Source organism: Vigna umbellata, chromosome 5 (assembly GCF_029865625.1).
Source record: "Vigna umbellata cultivar VRB3 chromosome 5, Vumbellata_1.0, whole genome shotgun sequence".
In the NCBI taxonomy this organism is placed as follows: Eukaryota; Viridiplantae; Streptophyta; class Magnoliopsida; order Fabales; family Fabaceae; genus Vigna; species Vigna umbellata.
The window spans coordinates 6,330,348-6,348,664 of record NC_142169.1 but is presented as its reverse complement, the minus strand read 5'-3'; the positions used below and the strand labels follow the sequence as shown (position 1 = coordinate 6,348,664).

The following is an 18,317-nucleotide window of genomic DNA, read 5'->3' as shown; positions in this document are numbered from 1 at the left end:
GTATTTAACTATATAGAGACATTTGTAAACTAATATATGTATCAAATACATATTTCTTTTGTGTCAAAAGAACATATATGTGTTTTTACATTCAAGGTGTTGTCATTATAAAAAACCAAAGCATCAGAGATTGGGTTCAACACTCATATTGCTCCCCCTATCAACATAATCATTGAAAGACTTATTGGGGGCCTGTGTGTTAGATCATCTTGGAGGTTGGAACAAGATTCTATCGTTGGTGGAGTTAACATATAATAACAACTATCGTTCTAGCATCGGGATGACCTTTTGAAGCGTTGTATGGGTGGAGATGTCAGACTTCTTTGTGTTGGTTTCAGAAAGTCGTATCAGTGGGTCCTGAGTTATTACAACAAACTACGAAGAAGGTGAAGTTGATTCAAGAGAGGATGAGAGCAACTCAGAGAAGATAAAAGTCATACGCTAATTAGCGAAGGAGGCCGCAAGGATTTAGTGAAGGAGATATGTGTTTCTACGTGTGACACCTATGACAGGCGTGGGTAGGGCTATCAAGTCAAAGAAGTTGTTGTTGTGGCCACGAGAGAAGGGAGATCATTTAGTGCGTTCTAGGAATCATAGGAGCATCAGAAGATTGCTGGAAAGACCGAGTAAGGGGAGTAATTAGGTTTTCTTATTGTGAATGAAGTGTTGGGATGTTATGTTCATTGTGAAGCATGTATAGTTGTTATATCTTTCGGGCACGTGCTTGAGGAGATTGTAAGGGAACATGAATGTATTTCGAGGTTCAAGAATGGTGTTTAATTCGTAGGGGTTCAGTGGACTTTAATTTTCTTGAGTGTTGTATGTTGGGAACCTATATGTGTTATGTGTATTTGTGTAGGACTTTGACTTCCTATTTCCAGTCCTTGTTGTGTTATCTTTGAGGGTTCTTCCTTGCTGTAGTACGTAGTACAAGTTCTGAAAGAGCTCAGGGTTCGATTTTCATTTTCTTCTTACATGAAGAGAGGAGGGTGTGTGTGGGAAACTAAGACATGGGGTAACTTAAAGGGGAGTGAGATAATTGTTGGTGAAGAAACGAAAAGTTGAGCAGAGTGAGAATTGATGGGAGGATGAATGTGTGTACATGATGGGTATCAGTAGGGATGTCCAAGGGTTTCGTAGAGTAGTGGTGGAAGAAGAGGGTAGTTTGGAGTGATGGTTGTGGAGGAGGGAAGTGGTCCTGGATGGTTGTGTAAGTGTTGTGAGAAAAGAGAAGTGAGGAGGTGTTTAAGTAGTTACCATTTGTATCGTTCAGGGTAAATCGGGAAAAAGGAAAATCCAATACCCAAAATGACCAGTTGACAATCACTTTTTCTTATTCTTTTCTGTTGGTAGGAACATTCTCTTCTGATACTTTTATTGAGTATTTTACATTTAACAATGGTATTATGAGTGGAAAGGGACTTGCTTTAAAGTTAACCACTACACTTGTAATTGGCTATGATTAAGCTATCATTTAAAAGAAACATAGAATTGTGGCAAACAAACACAGAATAAGTCATTTTCATATCAATAAGTTGGGCTGAAAAGCAGGTCCTTCTTTGAATAACACACCATGCCGATTTTTTACACTTGATGACAATTAAAGTTTCAATTCATAACCTATTGAATTCTTTGAACATGTAGGTGTTGGCAATTTGGTATGAATATTTATGAACATGTATGATAGTGGCACAGGAGACAAGAGTAGTGAGGAACTTAACAACAATGAGGGAAAGAAACAACCAGAAAGAGTGCGGGCCATAGTAAGTATAGCCATTAAGTAAATGGGTCAATTCACAAAGAATTATGGATGCAATGAATTCAAGGAAAAAAGGACTCAAGGGGAATGGAAAAATATGCAATGGCAATGAAAAAGTCACTCAATTTTTGGAAAACCAAGATGTTGTGGATGCTTCAAAACCCTTCCTCATCACAATTATAATGTGAATATTCCACGTTGATAGGAAAGACAGAGAGCACCATAACCAACAACAAGAAAACCAAAAGAAGCAGTCCTCTTTCCATGGCGACAAAATAATTAGAGCTATTATTTTTCTTTTTCTAAAGCATCCCCAAACAACATACAATGGAAATTGACACCACAATTGGTACACACATTACAACATATCTAAACTATGTTTAAAAGGTATAAAAAATATCCTAGCTAACATAGCTTAACATTCAACATTCAATTAAAACAACCAATCACAAAATTTACAAACATCAGTTGGATTCAAATTCCATTGCAAAAAGGTTACCTTAATAAGAATAACTTGGTTCGCTTTGCAGAGAACAAGATGGCTTATTCATCTAACCCCAATGCTGCACCAAACCTCCACCTCACTGAACGCACCAGGGATCCCTTCCTTACCGCTGTCGCCTCCTCACGCTAACATCAACGAACCATGAAGTCTTCACCACCCACCAAATCGTCGTCCCACTAGGATTGAACTCCAATGAAGCTTCCCTACCCACCACTTCGCGATTGAATAGAATGTAGACAACCAAAAACCACATTGGCAGTCGTGACAGGGATGACTACAAAGCACTCCTCCAATGATTTTGAGCTCAGGATTGATGCAAAGGACAAGGGTTTTGTGGGGAAAGGGTTTCGTGCAAAGGGGGAAGAGAGTTTTCGTGGACAACTTGGAGACAAGAGAAAGATTATGTCTTTGGTGCGAAATGAATTCGAGATTAAAAATACCTTAATTTTGGCCCTAATTCATCAAAAACATTATCGACGGCCACGAGTTGTTGGTAATTTATTTCACCAACACATTACCAGCGAACCCAAGGTTGCCGGTAATATTCCATTGATAATACACCCCTTTGTAGTGGAAAAAAGTTTATACTTGTAAGAAAATTTAGGAAAGACATTAGTAAGAAATGAAAATGTTAGTTATCCAAATACGTTCATGTAAATTCCCAAACATGTCGTTGCGAGTCACAATAGTGTCCTCCTTTTTAAGTGATAATTACACCAAACTTGGAAAAACCTAGCAATTGGATGTAGACTTTTGAAACTCTACGTGGAAAAAATAATTAACTTGAAGACCATGTGTGGTGATGAAGTTTGTGCAGAGTTTGACATCTTTGGTTCTGTTGAAGTGTGGGGGAGCAAACAACACTCTGATATGCTTGTAGGGTTTGTAAGATGGTCCTTTGGGTGGCTTTGTAAGCTACTGTACTCATATCCCTTTGCTTCTTTCCAAATACTCTTTTCATAACCTATTCCTTTGCTTGAAGAACGAGGCAAGTCTTACAAGTATGCTTTTTCCTGATAAACAAAATTAATTTGCCAATTTAATTGGGATGTTAGAGTTTCATATGGCAAAAAATAAAAAATAAAAATAAAACAAACTTTTGAGAGGGGAAAAGAGTGTAATATACGTTTTTAATTATTATTTTAAGCAAAATATTGAAACCATATTAAAATCCTTGCTTAATATAAAATCATAAATTAATTCTTGTTCCAAAAATACGCTTCGATTCCATCACCAACACATGCCCATTTGAAGATAATAAATTTACTTAAATATACAAACAAGATTAATTTGTACTTTTAATTCTGATTTAATTTTTTATTCACGATTTTTTTTCCATTTTATAAAGATTTAGTTTCTGGATTTTATAAAGTTTATAGTTTTGATCAAGTTTTTTTATTTATTTCGAATATGTTTACTGTATTCTATATTACTGCATTTTGAATGCATAGATAACACTTTTTTTTTAAATACCACCAAGTTTAGTTACTTTAAATGTAAAAAGAAAATAGATAAATCTATGTAAAATTGAATATTTGATAAAACAAATTCAAACTTTTAAAATAGTTAAAAAAGAAGATGACGAAAAATTAAATAAAACTAAAACTAAAACTAAAATTTAACATATTAAAAATATGAAAGAGTTGAATTTAGATAATAAATTCCTCACCTGTCTTTGAAGCATCCTCTGGAAGATCATTATGCAGGAACAAATCGGAATCCTCCAATGATGTTTGAATCGACAAAATTCTTGGCACATTTAGGACTCTTTCAGCGAAAGTTTTCATATTGGGGCAATCAATTACAGTTGCGTTTCTTAAACATGAAAATTGCAGAGTGACATTCCCCGATAAAAAGCTTTGTAGTCGAGGTAAGGAATACAACCTTAATGTTGTGAGTTTTCCAAATATGATCTTGTCACAACCATCTTCATCTTCTATATTTGCTATTTCTTTTATTGATTCACAATTTTTTATAATTAGGGTTTCAAGTTTCACCAAACATTTTGCAGTTGAACATGTGAACAAATACTCCATTCGATCACAGTCCTTCACATACAACTCTTTCAGATTGAAGAAAGACATTGCATGACACCCTAATTTTTGCAACAGAGGACAATTGACAACCCTTAATATTTGAAGCTTTTCAGAGTATGGACTTACCCATGGATGCTCAAACCCTATTGACTCAAGCTCATTTAGTTCAAACAGGGTTAATCCATTCAATGAAGCAGGAATTCCATCATGAACTTGCAATTTCTGAGAGGGAAATATCTCCTTGACACCAAAGCATCTCTGCACTCGAAGATGTTCTAAATTGAGTACCTTGTTCATGAATTCAAAAGGCAAACTATCTTTCTCGTTTTTATCATCCTCAAAGCATAGTCGGAGAAGATTTAATTTGGTAAGGTTGACTTCTGGTACATGTTCATCGCTCAACAACATCATGTTTTTCTCATTGAGTGTCAAACCCCTGAGTTTGGGAACAACCTAGATTCAAGCCAACCCAATTCAAAAGAAAGCGCACGGTGGAAGTTAGAAGGAAGAAACAAACACAAATATTGGGAAATATACAATGAAAAGGAGGAATATAGTTAATGTTGTCACCTTTTCAACCATGAATAGAGGTTGTTGTAGCCAGTTTATTGGAGCCTCAACAGCAGTTTCTTTGTGACTATCATGAATTTTTGATGTGAACAGATTCAACTTGGGACAGTAAGCCACATGCAAGATTTCTAACTGGGGACATTCTAGATGGTGTTTTCCAGGATAAAAACAACTCAGATGTGTTAGGTTATAAAGAGTCAGTGAAGACAAACACGGGAACTCAAACACTAATGTTTCAGTTGTTGCATCTTCATTGCCAACAATTTCTACCAACTTTTCAGACTTCTGCATTTCAAGTGTCTGAAGCTTCCTCGCAAACAATGTTACCAAACTTCCACAACCATCAACGAACAGTTCTTGCAAATTGGGAAAGCTGACACTTCCTTGGAGATTTTTGTTCAATATACATTTCAAATTTGACAAGTCTTTTAAACTGAGTTTTTTCAAGTGAAAGACTGTTTCTTTACTCTTGGCCCTGCTATTATGATCCATACCAAATATTACCTGCACCTCATCAGAGCTATGCACATTCAATTCTTCCAAGCTCTTCAGGTGAGAAAGTACATTAGATGGAATAACAGTATCTCCTTTACTTGCTCCATCAACTTCTAATTTCTTTAAACTGCCAAAAAATTTGCGTGGAAAAACATCTTTCACAGGTCCAAATCCCCTCATCTCAAGATAATCCAATAGAATCATTTGCTTTGAATATTCGAAAAAACCCTTAAACAAAAAGTGAATGTCAGAATTGACAAGCCTCATGCATAATTAATTTACATATATACAATAATTTCGTACTAAAATTCATTTTACTGTTGTTTTTTAATTAAACTGTGAGCTACTTTTAATCTATATATATTGTAAAATAAAAATTTTGTTTGTATTAGTGAAAAATTATGAATAATATACCCATTTTTTTAATAATAATAATAATAATAATTAAAAGAACTTTTTAGAATGCGATCAATTAACAGAAATTGAAGAAAAAAAAGGATAGGAATAATGACATAATAAATTCCTTACCTGCTCGTGGAACAGGCTTTCAACTGTCATGTTGAGATCCGAATGGAAGGTTAAATCAGAATCAGATGAAGATTTAATTCCATAAAACATTGGCGCATTTGTGTTTCCTTGTGAGAAACTTTTCATATTGGGACATTTAAATAGTCTCATTATTTGCAAAGATGAGAATTGCAAAGTGTCATTTCCTGAATAAAAGCTTACTAGTCTTGGTAGGGAATATAACCATAGTTTTGTGAGCCGTCCAAATATGATTTCATCATAACCATTTTCATCTTCTTTTTCTATTATCTCTTTCATTGACTCACAATTCTCTATACGTAAAGTCTCAAGCTTCCCCAAACTTTTGGCTGTTGAAAATGTGAATAGATACTTCATTCTTTTACAGTTTTTCACAATCAGCTGCTTCAAATTGATGAAAGATGTAACACAATTGACTAATCTTTCTAAACGAGGGCACTTAATAACTGCTAATCCTTGAAGTTTTTCAGTGTAAGGCTTTACCCAAGGGTGATCTAACCCTATAGATTCCAACTCAAGAAGTTTATTTAGGCTTAATTTATTCAATCCAGCTAGTAATATTCCATCATGATCACCATCTAGTTTTTTTGAGGGAAATATCTCCTTCAGACCAAAACATTGCCTCACAACAAGATATTCTAAATTGGGTACCTTTTGAAGGAAATCGAAAGGCAAACTATCTTTCTTATTTCCATAATCTTCAGAAGCTAGATCAAGATAATTTAGTTTGTGAAGGAGGTCTCGTGAATGTCCATCTTTCAACAAGGTAATGTTTTTCTCATTGAGTATCACTTCCTTTAGTTTGGGAACAACCTAGCAAGATAAAGTGATTTCAATTAGAAAGAGAAAAATTATGACAAAAAAGGAAATGAAAACATTAATTACTAATGCTCTGTCACCTCTTCAATCAGGAACATAGGATGTGGTAGACTATGATGAGGTTGTGATGTGAATAGCTTCAACTTACGACAGTATGCCACATGCAACCTTTCTAATATAGGGCATTTGAGAAGGTGTTGTCTGGGATAAAAGCAAATAAGCATTGGCAAATTCCAAAGAAACAACTTCGACAAACAAGGAAATTCAAAAATTTCGGTTATTTCATCTTCCATTTCCTCTTTCTTTTCAACAATTTCTACCAACTTGCTACAGTTATGTATTGTAAGTGCCTTAAGCTTACTGAGATTTCTGGCAAGGGTGGATGGGAACAATGTTACCAAGGTTCCACAACTACTTACAAACACTTCTTCCAAATTGGGAAAACTGACTATTCCTTCAGGGTTTTTGTTCCATATCCATTTCATATTTGATAAGTCTTTTAAAGTAAGCTTTTTTAAACGAAAGACTGTTTCCTTGATCTGACAGTCATCCATGTCAAATATTACTCGTGCTGATTTACAGCTCTCTATATTCAGTTCTTCTAAGTTCTTCAAGTAAGGAAGCACATAAGATGGAAGTACAATCTCTCTTTTACTTGCTGCATCAATTTCCAATTTTCTTAAACTGCCAAAGAAATTATCTTGAAAAACAGGTTTGCCTTGACAAACTTCTTTCATCTCCGGATAATCCTTCAACTTCATGTGCTTTGAATACTCAAAAGACACCTTAGAAGCCAAAACAACTCATCATTACAAGTGTATGTATGTACAAGAAAAATTAATGAAGAAATCAACTTATGACATTTATATTGGCTTTGCTTCAAATTATATTACACAAATGCTACAGCGTGCAATTTATATATGTTTTCTAACTATGACAGTTATATTGTAGAATACTTTGTTGCCCGAGTTTTAAATGAAATGAAAAATATTGATGGTTTAGAAATCATAAATAAATATTATGATTCGTACCTGATGTGTGAAATGTTTCTTCAGAGTTGCATTTAAATCACCTTCCCAATACCATTTGTCTTTTTCTGTGGCTACAACTTGTACTTTTTGTAGATTTGGAGCACTTTGAACTTTGGAGAATTTCGTCATTTTAGGACATTCACTCACTACTAAATTTTCCATTACAGGAAATTTTAAGTCACACTTATCAACATTCATGAAACTTGTGAGATTTTGTAGAGAAACCAATTCTAAGGATCTCAATAGTTTAAACTCAATTTCCTGTATTTCTTCCCCTTCATTTTCTGAAATGATTTCCACAATCATTGGACAAGAACTTACTTTCATCGTTTTGAGTTGAACCAAGGTTTTTGCAGTTGAGCATGTCATCAAATTCCTCAACATACAATTTTCCACTTCTAAATATGTTAAGTAACTAAAAGATACTGAGGATGACGCCAAAATTTTCAATTTGGTACAGCTTTGAATGATTAAGCGTTCTACCCTTTGAAGAAGCACCTCATGCTCAAAGCCAATCTCCTCCAGAGGCCAAATGTTTTTTAGTTCCAACTCTTGAAGTTGCATAACAACTCCAATTTTTTCACGTGAAATAAGACTTGCAGGGGCCCAAATCCTTTTCAAGTGACAGAACCCCAATGTTAACCTTTTCAAATTGGGAAGTCTATGCAAAAGCCAGAAGAGAACTTCAACGTTCTTCAACCCATGCAACACAACTGATTGTAGATTTTGCATTCTGTGAACATTGATAATGTAATTCTGCAACCACTCTACTTCCCTGAAGCTCATTGCCATAAATTCCAAATTGTATATCACCTAACAAACATATAATACAAATATTATCATTATCAAAGCATATTTGGAACCAAATTTTCGTGAATAAATTATTTTTTACAATACATAAAAGACCTATATATATATATATATATATATATATATATATATATATATATATATATATATATTCTCACATCCTTTAGTGAGAGGTTTTTAATTCATGTTTTCTATTACCTTTTCTGTAGCCAAACCAATTGGTTTCACTTGTGAGTTTGAGATATCTGTATTGATTCCTTCAAGCTTACCACATCTTAGTATCAACAATCTCTTCAATGATGGCCACTCCAAAGTATGAGCTCTCCCGTAAAAACTCATAAGTTCAAATAATGATTGTAATGATACATAGTTTAGACGAGGAAACTTAAAGGTGATAACATTTTCATTTGTACCTTTGTCCCAACCAACAATCTCTTTCATCGCCCTACAGTTCCTTACATCAAGAGATTCCAAATTTTCTAGGTCCTTGGTAATCGAAACTGGAAAGAGATAATTTAAATTTGGACTCCCAGCAACTGTTATGCTTTGCAGATTATTATATTTAAGTATTTGACAAGTGTCATCCTTCCATATGCTCACTAAATTTGACAAATTTTGTAGAACTATTTTATGCAATTGTGTTTCATTTATATCACTAGTTTGTGGAATCATTTCAAAATCAAATATGTTTTCCACTAACTTGCAATTTGTAATGGTCAAGCTTTGAAGACTCTGAAATTTTTGCCCCATAAAACTAGGAAAAATCGTTACAAGTTTGTGACACTCTCTTATTATCAAAGAGTCTAAACTGTTGAAGGAATGAAGACCGATATGGGGTTGCCAAATGCTATTGAGTTTCTCCATGCAGGTGATCTCCATTTTCTTTAACTTAGGAAAAACATAATCAATATTCCCCTACAATAAAAATTACTAGTTATTAGATAAGCAACTAAAAGACCTCAACAATTAATGCAATTAATTCTACAACAAATGATAATATGAATCAAACTAAATACTGAATAAATCCACACACCTCATCATCTTTTGGACGAAATATATCCTCCATCATTTCACATTCACTTACAGAAAGGCTTTGGAGATTCACCAAACTTACAGCCATGGAGAATGACAATAAATATTTCAAATTACCACAATCTGTCACATTTAACGTCAGCAAATTTTGAAAACAATGCTGAGATTGGTCACTCCATATCTTTTGGATGTTGACCGAGGATAGCTCCAACGATTCTAGTTTTGGAATCGAAATCTGTAAGAATAATTAATTTCTAAACAATAAGATTATGAAGAATAACATGCAAATTTAATTAAAGATTGTAAAGGATTCTAGAGGATATACATATTTTTGATAATGCTTTACATTACCTTTTCATTGAAGAGTGAAAGGCAAGAATTGGTGCCATCTTGCTCAACTTCAACAATAATATCTCTGTTCCTGTTTCTCCCTTTTTCTTCCAGTGATCGTGCACTACAAGGAATCTTATCATTGGTATACAAAGAAGTAAATGCTGGCAAGGATTTTAATGTCAAAGTTCGTAACTGAGGAAACTCGATATTGTCATCACTGTCAGTATGGGGTTGTCTTTCAATGGAAACTATGTCTTTCAAATAATCGCAATCACACACTTCAATATTTTCAAGCATGGTAAGGAGTCCAACCATGAAAAATGTGAAAAGGCTTTCCAATTTGTCACATGATTTAATCTTGATGGTTTTTAATCTGCAGAAAGAGGCCTCTAGAAGCTGATTGTTACATAGTTTCTCCAAATTATACAATTTGTAAAGATACAACGACTCCAATTTGGGAAAAGCTAATAAAGGGTGGAATCGTTCCACTGAGTTAATAATATATTGAAGGCCAATATTGTTTACAATGGATAAATGTTTCAACTTTTGAAATCCTTCAACATTTAACTCATAGAAAACATCATGAACATCAATGAGTTCTCCCAACAATAAATATTCAACATTTTTGAACAACATTTTAACCCATGTTTCAGAATGAATGTCAATACCTTCTTTTAGGTTCAATACCAGAAGTTTCACCACTTCATACTTGTCAGGGATTTTGAATTCTCCCTCTATGAGCAAGTTGAATTCACCAATGATAATCTTGTAGCTATCCAACTTATCAAAAAACAAGTTCTGTGGAACATGAGCAACATTCTGAATGTGTAAGTCTAGGTTTCGCAACTGATTCAAGGGCCTCAACTCAGAAAGACTAGCATTTTTATTTTGGATCATCTCCTTGGCCTCCCATAGAATCAAGGTGTCTCTCATATATAATTCTTCCAAAATGTTCATCCTTGATATGACGTTGGAAGGTATGACACTTAATTTTGAGCAATTGCTTAAGTCAAGAAGTTGAAGTTTATCTAGTTGCCCAAACTCAAAGGGAAAACTTTCAATGTTAGACCCCGAAAGAGTAAGAATTCGTAGTTTTTTTAACTCTCCAATAATTGACAAGTTCTGTCCCAGAGTGCACTTTTCCAAACTAAGCATTCTTAGTTTTGATAAGCATATAATTGAAGAAGGTAAACATGGAAAATAAAAACCAGTCAATATCAAGACTCTGAGTTCAATAATGTCTTTGAAAAAGTCATCTGGTATTTTCAAAAACTGATCTTTATTGTCAATATGTAGGACTTCAAGTCTAGGACAATATATACTCCCAGGAAGATCATCATTGATATAACAATAGTGTAAAAAGATAGCAGTGTACCTCTCAAGTTGATCTTTGTGAGGCCACTCATCGATTATGCCATTTTTCATAAAGAACATTTGTTTTTCTTTGGATGATATTGAAAGAGCAACATCACGCACAATGTCGTGCATGTTAAAGCGGTTGCTAGAGTAACTTTCCAACAGCAAACTTGATTCTTTTAGCTCTTCTATCAACATATTTACTTTGTTTCTCGCTTCTCCAATTGTGTGGACTCCTTGTATCAAACCCAAACCAATACAAAACTTCACCAAGTCCATAACCAAAGCATCATTTCCCATTCTTGCACAATGTAAAAAAATACACTTAAGCTGCTCATTTTTTAGATGATCATAACTAAGCTTTATAGAGAACTCAATAGGTTCTTGCCCTTCCATAAAACTTTTCTTTTTCATTTGTTGATAGACATCCTCCCATACAAAGGAACTTTTATTCTTTAGTGTCCTCCCTATGGAAACCAATGCAATAGGCAACCCATCACACATTCTTGCAATTTCAATGGCTTTCTCATCATACACTAAATTTTGGATGTGTATTCCAGCCAATCTCTTAAGCAAAGTCTTTCCCTCAGTTTCATTAAGGACTCCAACAGAGAAAGTTGATCTCTCCTTCACATCCATTTGATTACACAATACTTGTTTTCTTCTAGATGTTAGAAGAATTTTGCATCTTTTGTGATCTTCAGATAAATTTTCTTCTGTCATGTTATTGAAATCGGAAGATAACTCTTCTTTTTCCATCCTATCGTAACTAGAATCAGATATATCATTGACATCTTGTTCGCTTCCCTCATTTTCATCACTGATTGGAATCCCCAATCTATTCAAGTCCAACCCATCCCATAGATCATCTAGAATTATAAGGGTGTTCTCCTTTTCTTTCTTTAATCTCTTTCGAATGCGATCTGCTCGTACAATCTCACTTTCCTCTTCCAATCTCATTCCTAACATCTCAGCTATTTGTCCTTGAATTTTTATGATGTTAGGATTTCTTGTTATATTTGCCATAACCACCACATTGAACAACTTCTTTTCTTGAGCTTTCTTAGCAACTTCTTTGACTAAAGTGGTCTTACCCACACCACCAACACCATAAAGGCCAATTATATTAATTGTAGAGTCTTCTAGTGCTTGCATACACACATTGATAGTTTTTTCTCTTGATGCAAAGCTTTCATAACTAGTGTTTGTCAAAGCAGAATTAATAGACGGGAGTACTCGATAGGAAACTTCATCAAACTTTTTATTCCAAAGTTCTTCTGCTTCCATTTCCTCTACCATTTTTGTAGCATTTCTGCCCAATCGATACCTCAACGACAAGTTATTTGGAAAGAAACCAATGGAACATCTTGTCTTTGAATGATATTCATCGTGAATAAATTGTTCATACTTTTCAATCTTCTCATCCAACTGTTTTAAGCAATGTTGAACATCATCTTCAATTTCTTCTGCATTCATTTCTGCATTATTAACTTGATGTTGTATCCTTTTCCTAGTATTATCCAACCTCTCAATGTAACATTTAACCTCTTCAAATTTGTCATTGTAATTAAAAAAGTAGCTAAACTGTCTTTTCACTACACGTACTGCAATTTGCATTGCATTTTCAGCCGCCGTAGAGACAACTACTTCCATACTCCCTTGACAATTGAGACCTTCTCCTTTGCTTTATTGGTTTCTACTAGGGATACTTTTTTTTCTGATGCAAATGCAAAATTTCAAAGTTTATGACTTATAAGCGAATCAATATATAAACATTAAGTAAACATAATTGATAAAAGTTGATGCAAACATCTAGAAAGCTCATGTAAGAAAATCTTAGAAATAATACGACACTATAGTCTCTTGAAAGTTGTAAATGTCACTAGTGTAGAAAAGTCATTTTATATCATGTTTTTATATCGGTTATAATTTACCAGGTATAGAAATTGGCAAGGTAACAGTTTTGTAAATATGAAAAGTTTTTCTATACCCAAAACCAATATAGAAAGTAGCATGGTGATAAAACTATAATAAATTACAAAGTTTTTTCTACAACGATTGAACGCATAATCGGTATAGAAAGTGATACAGTGACAAAACTGTAATAAATTACAAAGTTTTTCTATATTGTTGGACTCGGAACCGGTATAGAAAGTAATGTGGTGGCATTTTTGTAATATTGGATAAGACTTTCTATACTTATTAGTCACTATAACTCGTATAGAATGTTTAATACTCCTCTTCCCAGCCCTTTCATGCTTTACTATCATTTGTGCTTCTCATATCGTCTTTTTTCTTCTCTACACTACTCCTCTATTTGCATCTCGCACTTCCCATGCTAGTTATTTCGTTCGTCGCTAACCTTTATCGTTGCTCGCGGTTCCCTGGTCGTTGGTTGCTCTCGTGCTACAATGGCGTTGCTCGTGTTGTGGTCGCGTTGCTGGGTTTATGGCGAGAGAATTCTCATCTTCCTCTCGCGTTTGAATATATGTGTTTCTACTTTTTTTTAATCAAGTTTGAATATATTTAATAAGTTATTCTAACATTATTCATTTTTAATATTTAAGATATTTACATCATATATGCATTAATTGGAAGAATGATGACATATATGGATTTATTGACCCTGTGACCATTCAAAAAGTTGGGATAAAGGTGAAGAGGTGAAAAAAATACCTATTAGAGAACTTTGAAAATGGAAAAGAAAAGTCTACTTAGCACGTTATGTACAATAGTAAGTATGTTTTTTTTTATAAATTATATTATATTCATGTAAATGTTAATTGTACCTAATGTTGTTAGAATCTCTAAGGGTCATTGACATTTGCTAGTAATTACTCCTCAACATTCTCTTGTGTTTCTCTTATGTTCATTATACAAGAAACCTAACACTTTGGCAATTAAAAGTACACTAATAGCATAAGTTTTTTTATAATTTATTTGTGTGTTATATAATTTAATATTACTACTAGGCACAAATTTCAATGTACAATTAACTTTTAGAGAGTGATTTAAGCTTATTCAAGGTTGTAAGAAACACATATCACCTTTAAAAATAAGTTACAGTTCATTAAGCCAATTGTAAGTAGTTAATCTTTCATACTATAGAAATACGATTATAAAGTTTATAATATTCTATGAATTTAACTTGTAGTGCTCATGTTAACCGAAAAGTTTTAAGTGCGAATATTTTGTGATAAGACACATGTAGAAAATCATACCACAAACATCGTTGACTAATGGGATTTGGTAATATGTACAATTTATAACTAACATTTCAAATATTTATCACTATAAATTGACTCAAACTGTTCAATGTGTAGATTTTCAGTGACACGCCTCCATTGGAGCAAGATGTCCTAAAGGAAGTTTGTGAATAGTGGGCTTCGTTCCTTTTAAGTATCTATAATATATGATATTATGTGATTTTATGAGCTTGAGATTGTATTAGCTTTGATGTAATCATTACAACATTGAATGAATATATATATCTTGGTTGGGTGTTTTGGAGGGTTATAAATTTGACTATTCTAGACTATATTAATTATATGCATGTTTGTATGTGGTAGGAAACACATACAACCTGTCATTTAAAAATAATTTGTAATTTTTTATATTAATTTGTCTCCAAATAGGTATAGAAAAAATAATTTGTAATTTTTTATATTGATTCGTCTCCAAATAGGTATAGAAAAAATAATTTGTAATTTTTTATATTGATTCGTCTCCAAACAGGTATAGAAAGTAGATTTTTTTAAACAAGTGTCAACCAATTTAAAAACTCAGAGTCATATAAATAATGCATTTTTTAAATCAGTTAAAGCCTCCCAGTAGTTTAAAAAGTATGGGTCATTTATATAAAAAGTTCACTTTTTAAACTGATTAATGTTCTAACCGGTTTAAATAGTCTAGGTCATATATATATATATATATATATATATATATATATATATATATATATATATATATATATATATATATATAATTTTGATTCCCAAAAGACAATCTTTTAAACCAGTTTCAAAACTAAGTATTAAAAGTAGACATTTTAAATCGATTTAAAAAAGTTGAATATTTTTCATACCCTTATTTCTATAGTTTCAAAAATCAGTTTAAAGTTTTTTTAACTTGTTTAAAAAGATATTTCTGCACTATTGTGTTTTAAGAAATGGTATAATAGTTTGACATTTTGTAGTAAGTGGAGTGATGTTTTACGTCATGAAAAATGTATTAAGTAAGGAATGAACACATTGATATCAACTCCCAACTACTCACATTATTCATCTGTGCGCATGATGGGTACAAACCCAATAAAAATACAAACCAGAGAAGCAATTTCAGTGAAAAGAAGAAAGAATAGATGGAATGGGTGATTTTTGTTCTTTGTTCGTGAATGATGGTCATCAATGCATGCTTATCTCTGTTTGCTCTCTCACTGTCAAACTCCACTATTTCAACATTTTATACTTTCTATTATTTCCAGTTCTGTAAATAAAGGCTTGGTGCTCATAACTCTAATTTTTCTTTGTTGACACATAAAAGACAACCTTAAATTTACATGATCAGGAAATCAAAGTGATAATCAATATCTAAATAAATTATTTGTGATTTTAATAAAATAATTATATTTCATATAGGCATGAGAACACCACAAGAATATAGACATTTATTGTCGATAAAAAAAATCAATATTAACAAAAAAGAAAAATTGACGTTAACTAGTTAATAATGTTGAGTTTAATGTAATGGATTTTAAAACCGTGGTACTAATTCATTAACGTCGAACATGACTCCAAACAATGTTGATTAAATTTATGTTAATATTTCATTAATTTTTAAAATATATTTTTTTAAAATATTTTGTATTAATCAAGTCAACGCTAATATATTTTTATTTTGATAATTCATTAATTATTTAAACCACGTTAAAAAAATTAAATTAAATAAAATTAACGAATATTAAACCTAAATTAAAAAAATAATATTAAAATTAAATAAAATAAACTCAACAAAAATAAAAATTAATATTTAAGTTTATGTAATATAAACAAATCAAAGTATAACATGGGTCCTATGCTTACCCTACCAGCGATCCTAAAGCCGGATTTTACTGATTTTCCTACTCCTGTACAAATATTGCTTTTTATTATTAATCACATATTATACCTATCATTTTTTTTTGGGTTAAATATGTTTTTAGTCCCTAAACTATTGACCGTTTCTGGTTTTCGTCCCTCTTCCAAAGTAAGGTACAATTTAGTCCTCAATCTTTAAAAAACGTTCGTTTTAGTCGAAAAAACGAACGTTTCGAGGACTAAAACGAGGACTAAAAACAAAATTTTGAGGACTAAAACGAACGTTTTTCTAAAGAATGAGGACCAAATTGTACCTTACTTTGGAAGAGGGACGAAAACCAGAAACGACCAATAGTTTAGGGACTAAAAACATATTTAACCCTTTTTTTTTCTTTTATTTCTTTCTTTTTACATCATATCTTTTACAGTCTTTTTATTCTGGATTCCATTTCGTTTAGAAATAAAATAACTTTATAATATATATATATATATAGCCAAAATTTAAATTCTACATAACAAAGTTATTCAAAATATAGCCAAACATATTATTTATTGAACATTCGTATATTTAAGTTACTTTAAACTTAACTCAATTCAAAAAAAATTAATTTATAAATTAAAGTTTACATTTATAAATTATAAATTGATAAATTATAAATTGATATAATCTTAGTTAATGTAAAACTTCAAACATAAAAATACATTTAATAGAAAGAGTAGAAAGAAACATTGACTAAGGTATTTACCTGTGGATCAGCGTGCACTGCAGAGAGAAGAGGTGAGAGGAATTGGTTGAGTGAAGCATGGAGATGATAGCATCTTGAGTGTGAAAAGTGAAAGAGAGCATAGAAGAGAAGGGGTTGGTTATGTAGGTTTGGTGAAGCATAAGAAGAGGAGCAAAGTGTGTGCAGAAACGATGAGTTTGAGATGAATCTGAGATGGTGGAGTGTTGTTATGGATCTCATGCAATGTGCAGTGACATGTGATTCTGTTCTCAAATTCAAAAGAGAGAGGAGAAGAAATCCATTAAAATAAACCTGTCTTCTTTAAACTAAACTAAACATATTCATTCTTATTGATTTAACTGTATACTTGGCAACAGCTGTCACACAATTATTGAATCCGTATCATTTTCCATATCGTGTTCTCACGTTGCCCATCTCTACTTATTATCACCATACCTAGTCCTCACGTCTATGCATGCACAATAATTTTACAAAAACCCAACAACAAAAACTGGGTCATATCTAACCCTTTACATTTCCACCACTTTCTTTTATTAATACCAAATAATTATACTTTTATTTAACTCTCAATTCAAACACTTTTTCTTTTTCTTTTAAAAGGAGATATATGAGTAGAACTTAGGCCAAATATCTTCTCTAGGGTTATAGGATAATCAAAGTCTATTATACTTTTTTTTTCGAAAGTTTATTTGACTTTGATTATTAGTAAATATCTTTTTTGCTTTGATTAGAGAGGTAACTAAAGTTTAATATTTTTTTTAATAACTTTTTATTAGAATATTTGGTTTCAACTTCAACCAAAACTAAATATTTATTTCTGTTTCAATTTGGTTATAATTAAAGTTTAATGTTTTTATTTTAAATACTTTTTTAAAGAGTATTTAGTTTTGGTTATGATAGGAATCAAAATCGAATATCCATTTTTGCTTTAATTTTGGTTCTGAAACTTAATATTAACGCTTTTTTTTTTAATTTTGTTTTTGTTTTTTGTTTCATTCTACTTATTAAACTTGTACAAAATCCCACAAAGAAATCCAAAATAGAAACAAAAATAAGTTAGAATTTAGATAGTTATAAATGTGTTAAATGCTTATTAAATCTTATAAATTATCATATCTTTATAAAAATTAAATATGATTCTACGTTTCTATTAAATATTTTGCATTTTTTTAAATAGTGAATGAAATTATTGAGAATCGGTGTA

General features: G+C 32.1%; 1 protein-coding gene across 1 annotated transcript; it reads right to left on the bottom strand.

Moving 5' to 3' along the window:
* Positions 1-2,924: 2,924 nt before the first annotated feature.
* On the bottom strand, positions 2,925-12,945 carry LOC124844879 (uncharacterized). The gene is made up of 9 exons (XM_047321892.2): positions 9,955-12,945; positions 9,605-9,838; positions 8,770-9,486; positions 7,762-8,574; positions 6,811-7,515; positions 5,894-6,724; positions 4,871-5,593; positions 3,934-4,753; positions 2,925-3,277 (listed from the first exon to the last, which is right to left on the bottom strand). The coding sequence occupies exons 1-9, from the start codon at positions 12,943-12,945 to the stop codon at positions 3,222-3,224; spliced, it is 7,890 nt and encodes a 2,629-aa protein (XP_047177848.2). The 3' UTR covers positions 2,925-3,221.
* Between the last annotated feature and the right edge of the window lie 5,372 nt (positions 12,946-18,317).